The 6,277-nt window shown below is 35.2% G+C and overlaps 1 protein-coding gene across 13 annotated transcripts in view; it reads right to left on the bottom strand.

The window, feature by feature from the left end:
- Positions 1 to 271: 271 nt before the first annotated feature.
- LOC148651461 (uncharacterized) overlaps positions 272 to 6,277 on the bottom strand; it is a 33,564-nt gene continuing 27,558 nt past the window's right edge. For 11 of the 13 annotated variants that reach the window (XM_088601752.1, XM_088601760.1, XM_088601758.1 and 8 more), the window contains 8 exons: positions 6,049 to 6,087; positions 5,840 to 5,887; positions 5,034 to 5,078; positions 4,772 to 4,816; positions 3,057 to 3,092; positions 2,741 to 2,776; positions 1,540 to 1,584; positions 272 to 808 (listed from right to left, as the gene is read on the bottom strand). In XM_088601752.1, coding sequence (XP_088457878.1) covers positions 774 to 808; positions 1,540 to 1,584; positions 2,741 to 2,776; positions 3,057 to 3,092; positions 4,772 to 4,816; positions 5,034 to 5,078; positions 5,840 to 5,887; positions 6,049 to 6,087 — 329 coding nt within the window. In that variant the 3' untranslated portion in view covers positions 272 to 773. The remainder of the gene's footprint in view (positions 809 to 1,539; positions 1,585 to 2,740; positions 2,777 to 3,056; positions 3,093 to 4,771; positions 4,817 to 5,033; positions 5,079 to 5,839; positions 5,888 to 6,048; positions 6,088 to 6,277) is intronic. The other 2 variants (XM_088601753.1, XM_088601761.1) reach the window with 2 other exon arrangements.

Here is a 6,277-nt window from a genome sequence, read left to right as displayed (position 1 = left end):
CAGCTTAATAATACTGAATCCACGTTTATAAAGTAAGGCAAATGGAGAAATTTGCATTGTGTTGAAATGTTAATATGAAAGTAGATAATAAACTAGCTTTATTGATTTTACTTTTTCATTTAAAATAATGTTGGTACAATTTCTTATAACTAATTTATGGCATGACAAGGAAAATATAGAAAAATACTCGGTCATAAGATGTCGATTGTATTAAAAAGGAACATTTTTGCACACACAAAATTCTGAAAAAATCATTTTTTAACTACAAAAATTAGTGATCAGAAGCATCACTAAAGTTGATGTTCCAAATAGTTTATTTTAATGTAAAGAATGCTTTCAAAGGACATATATGTCAATTTACAGTTTAGTACATTGTTAATCAGATCCTTCAGATATTTGCTAACAAAACTAACACTGCACTTGTGCACATTACAAAATAATAATAAAGCTTTAATAGTTTGTTTAACATTGTCATTTTTTTTACAAAATTTGCTAGGTTCCAAGGGGATGAGGGCTTCTTATGCTTTAAATACCACAATTGTTTCCTAAAACTGCCAATATTTGATTATCCAGTTGTCTTTTTTTATTAGACCTCATGCAAGATAAAACAAAAAATGCATATAAAAGATAACATTGTAACTTGGCTCTTTTTTAAATAGGTTCAAAAATTATATTATTAAACAGTTGGGTCACCACTGTCTTTCTTCCAGTCGGTTTGCTCTGTACACTCAAGGCTGTAGCGTAGGATCTTGACACGAGGTTTAATATGGAAATCAGCAGGTATCCTCCAATTCCACATTTTCTGCACCTTCAACAGTTGGAGAAAAAAAACAAGTCATATTAAGTGTGATTCACTTCTTGTGCCAATTTTCACAAGAAAGCTGTATATATTCTGAGAAGTAGCGTTTCACCTCTGTAGTGAATAAAGATGTTGAGACTTTGCAGTATTTAAGAATTTGCTTCAGAGGTGCAGATTTAAATGGCCTGTAATATGCCAAATTACGACTACAGAGTGGTCTTAATTCCTGCAACAACAGCATTTTTATCTACTGTACGTTCTGGCTTACCGATGTTGAGAGCTCGGAAGTTTCATTTAGTAATCGTCTGCTCAATCTAATATTAACCTTTAGCTCTTGTTTCCCCCCAAAAGTTCAAAAAAAGTGTTGAACTAAGGAAAGGTTTCAGATCTGTGCCAAGATCTACTGGAGTTACTTAAATTGTCTTACTTTCTAACTTGTTTAATCACATGCACAAGAATTGGAAATATTTTCTCCGTGGAATATGATATGTAGGTTTTTGCTGCTCACAACTATGGAGTAATTAATGATTTTATGATCCAACTTGCTCTTTTGACATCTAATAATCTGCAGATATAGACTGACTATAGGACGTGTCTAGTCTCGTCTCATCCTTGTCTAGTAATAGTGTTCTGCTTTTCAAGCAATACACAAGTGCAGTTTTACATAAGTCTACACATAGTCCATGAGAACAGAAACATTAAATACGAAAAGGGAAGAGATGAATTTCCCAGTAACCCACCTTCAGGACCCTGACCAGAGGTGATGTACTGTTCACCAGTGGAAACTGGAAAAAGCAGGCAAAATCAAGAAAAGAAAAGAGCTCTTGAGCAACTACTCGGGTTTCAACACACCATGACATATGTGCACACAGTTGCCGGATTAAACATTATAACTTAGTCTAAATGGTTTTAAATGGAAAACAGTTGCCTGAAGTGTGACTGCTGTGCAATATCCAATGGTCAGAATCAACTGGCAATGGTGTTTACTACCGTAGGGTCTTGACATTCAGGAGAGTTGGGTGCAGAGAACCATTGCAAATAGCCAACTGCGCATATAAGTCCATCCCAGACTGTTGCATAATGTATTACACGATATAGTATTATATACTAGTACAATACAGTATATAGCACTAAATTATGGTTATTATTACTAAATTATAATTAAGTAATAATAGTAGTATACTACAGTATACTGTATAGTACCAGTCTATGGTTTGAAAGTGGCAAGTAACTCACCCTTATATGATAATTAAAGTACTAATGCATTTACGTTAATTTAAATAATATCGATCAACTAAAGCTAAGAACAGATATCAAAGTTCTAGTAATCATCTAAAATAAGCTTGATCCCTCAGGCTGGCGCAGAATCGGGAGGGTTTGTTATAATATAATATTCATTTCATGATTCTAATTTGAAAGTTGCTCTTAACAACCTTCTGCTCAGTTCTGCTATTCGTCCATATAAGACCCCATTAGGCAGGCTGAATTGTAGATGTTAAAAGTAGGAGATGTCGACACCATACTTTATCATTTTCAGTAGGTACGCCCCTCATGCTTAATCAGTTGTGTTGGTTTCAGAGAGATGCGAAAGGTTTATACAATCTTTCAGAAGGTTTTCTGCATAAAAACGTTGCTGTTTTTTCCTAAAATTGGTGCTGAGAATTTTTTAAAAAATGGATACAATTTCTTTTTGGAAAACAAATAATGAGGTCATTAGCCAGTATGCCCCACTGGGAACCTCCATGTAAATGTGATGATGACTAAGGAAAAATATGCCAGTTCTGGAAAATCCAATTGTAACCTGTCATATGTCCTCGCTGTATATATTGATGTTACTATTTTGAAATGTCTGCATCCTAACTGTGCCAGCAAACACGCTTGAGGCTTTTAGAGAGTAATACCATAGATTTTAACCCTCAAATTAACTACCATGAAACTTACCAGCTGGCTCTGTCTGGGAAGTGGTGCCTGGATTACCTACCAAGGCAAAAAAAAAAACTGTTACAAAAATCAGTTTAATATTAATTCATATTACTCTGAAGTCATACTTTTCTTTGGAATTCATATTCCACAAATTTCACCTATTCTAGAATCAACTGTTATAGAATGTAGCATTTCTTAACATAACCTTTTTTCTATCTATTCATATCATATACATCCGTACATTTATAATGGCATAGGTATGTGTCCATGTAACATGTGAGGACAGATTGGAAGAATGACGAAAAGTCTTTAAAAAGTCTTCTCGGGAACTTACTTAAACGATCACGGATAACACGTGGGTCTGCTGTAACTGTATTAAAAAAGAAATTAATATGGGGTTAAAATATCACAACCATGATTATTTTAATTTGGTTCTAAGGTGAGACCTCAGGCCATTTTAGTGCTTAAATTGTGCTGCTGTATCACATACAGTAGTAACTCTCACTTGGCTTTAAGTTCAGAACATTTTGAAACTGATGGCACAAGAAACTTTTAGTCTGAAACTCATTATCAGCATTTCAGACCCTACAAGACCACAAGGTTTGTTAAACGGGTTTGTTAATTAATCGGTGGGATATTCTGAACCCCATAAATTGCTAACAAAAGAGGCAGTCGGCATCCACTATTTTTTCATAAATGTATTTGAACAGGGGAGACAGTGACCAGACACGGACTAAGAAAGTTTATTTCATAGTACTGTACACAATTTACACACGAGAACTGGGATGGGGAAATGTTCATAGATCTTGTTGACAGTCGAAAAATGTCTCCAGCGGTCTGGTCATTAACACTAAAGAGAGTGGGGGGACCTTTCTAGAAACTGGCAATCTGTCATCTAAGTGTGGGTTTGACTAAATGGTCTTTCAAGTAAAATAAAACAGAGAAGCAAAATGCTGACTGATGCTGTTGGGTTATTGTAATTTGTGTGCAATATTGGAAAGAGTCTACTTCCAAACATGCCAACAGCCCAATCTGCTAGCCTGTGAGGGTTCACTTGATATGAGTCTTCATAGCTGCTAAAATAAAAATATCTTAATTCACGGTCAAATGTGTGTCCTTATTCTTTCATTAAATGGACCTATGCATGAAATGAAGTGTGTGGGTTTGTTACAGAATACGGCAGAGGCAGGTGTAATGGACATGTCTATGACCAAGAACATCTAATTTCTCACTTGAATGAGAACATCACTACTAACACACACTATGCCTATAATTTCTGGGAAACTTTCCAAAACTATTATGGGGGATATCTATTTGTAGGGTTAAAAAGTCTAGTTAAAATGTTAGGGTCTATTGTTTTGTGTGTGTGGATGAGGAAAAAAGGCATAAGTGATTTAAACAGATAAGACTCCAAAATAGTTCTAGAATTTAGAAAATGTAAACATCTCATGACAAGTCTATATAAATATAGTGCGGAGGCAGTATAAGGTTAAATAAAAAGGTAGTTCAGGTGGGTAGCTGCATCAGCATGCGTAGGCTGCAAAGGAACAAGTAAAGGTTTATTCAATGCTGAAAAGAGAAGAAAGGAAACACAATGTTTCGGCTACCTCACACCTGAAGAAGGCTCCGCAGCTGAAACGTTGCGTTTCCTTTCTTCTCTTTTCAGCACGGAATAAACCTCTACTTATTCCTATATAAAAAGATGTTTACCAGATCCTCTTCTCCAGAGAGACTTACATTGATATCATTTAATAAAATTATCAAATAAAATAAAATACATGTACTCTACCCAGGTTTTGAACCACGATAATTCTAATTACGAGTTCAAAGCCTCTTACCACTACCACACACTGCTGTCAGAGTGTCTTGTCTTCCTTCAGCAATCCTTGTCAACATTCATAATGGAAAAAGATATTCTGGAATTCCAAACCCTGTGTGTGTGTTATGTGTGTTACGAAAAAGAAAGACTTGAATGATGAACATCTAAGAAAAAAAACAACATAAAATTGAAATTCAAGCTGTCTTTTAAAAAAATGTCAGTAGACCTACCCGTCGAATCCGTTTGAGAAATGGTGCCATGTGGATCTCCTGTAACTAAAATATCAGATTAAAACAATTCATAAAATGAAACAAATTCCTGCTCGGTGTATTTCCGAATGGAAATTATCAAATAGATCATAAGAGACATTTTTTGGAGGGTAAGATATAAGGGATAAAAAAATGGCACTTTCATTTTTTTATTTGTATTGCATTTTTATTATGTATTTATTTGTATTGTATTGTTTGTATTGTTATTGTAATCTTAACTTACTGGGTGATTCTGTGTGAATGATTGAACCCTGCTGTTCTACCAAACCTAAGACAAAGCAGCAAAAAGAAATGAGAGCAAAAGCATATTAGTTAAAAATAATACACACAGAACAACTGTACATATAATGTCAAGAGTTGCAACAAATGTATTTCCAGTTAAGAAGAGAAATGACTTTTATGGCTTAAACCTTGACGGGTGTAATGGAGAAGTCTAAGCCAGGAGGAATGTCTTTGGTTTATGTAAAATAACCTGGGGAAATTCGTTCAATGACTCTGTATTATGGCTCCTACCTACAAAGCCTACTTCAACCCTGCTCTTTTCCCATTTTACACATCAGACCAACTGGTCTTACACTGAGTTCTATTTACGAGATGAACCTGACTTAGCAAGGACACTGAGGGTATCCCCTGTAATCGTGAAATAGTTAGTCAAGACTGCAGAAAGCCTTGTACAGTATGTTTCCAAAAGTTCCGTTTTCAAGGGTAATGCAGAGACCCCATCTAGGAAATTGCACCCATAACACTATAGCCTACATGCTACTGCCTGCTTCAACAGGATTTCAGTAACTATGCACCAAATACATCATATTGCTATGTCAGTGTAGACCTTCACTATTGAGATACAAGTGCTAATGTCATAAATAATCATCCTCATCCTATTTTATTTTTGTGGTACACACAACAGGGATAAACAATTTATTGACAATGAACATTATGGTGAGCTAACACAGCTAGATCTGATGACAATTTAATCACTTTGCACAGTTATGGTTTTCTGAAGGTGAAAATGATTTTAGTTTGTCTTACCTGTGGAATCTGTCATGCCTGTGCTGGCTCCAGAGTTATCTTCTCTCCCTAAACAGTGCAAAATAAATAGTTATCCCAATAACTTTGCCACAGTGGAACGGCACAAACACTACACAACAAGTCTTTTTAGGGAGAGCTTATCCCTAAATAATCATTTTTAATATTGGAACTAATGCTGTCAGGTGTATTTGTGATTGAGTGTCACAAACCTGTTACATCACTCTGAGCCCTGGTTACAGCTGCAATCCCTGTGAAAGGAAAAAAAAAAGTTGCTAAATTATCAAATTAAAAAAGCTTTAGGAAATTATTTGAGAGATAATGTGACCCAATTAAGTAACTTCCCAAAGCATCAAACATTCCTTGCATTTCCTTACTGGCAATATTTCTGAGGTGAAAAGTGATGTTTTGACAATATGTTACACGTGTGGGTCAAATGAC

This window comes from Lepisosteus platostomus, chromosome 12 (genome assembly GCF_059453375.1).
Source record: "Lepisosteus platostomus isolate fLepPlt1 chromosome 12, fLepPlt1.hap1, whole genome shotgun sequence".
In the NCBI taxonomy this organism is placed as follows: domain Eukaryota; kingdom Metazoa; phylum Chordata; class Actinopteri; order Semionotiformes; family Lepisosteidae; genus Lepisosteus; species Lepisosteus platostomus.
This window is presented reverse-complemented; position numbering and strand designations above follow the sequence as displayed.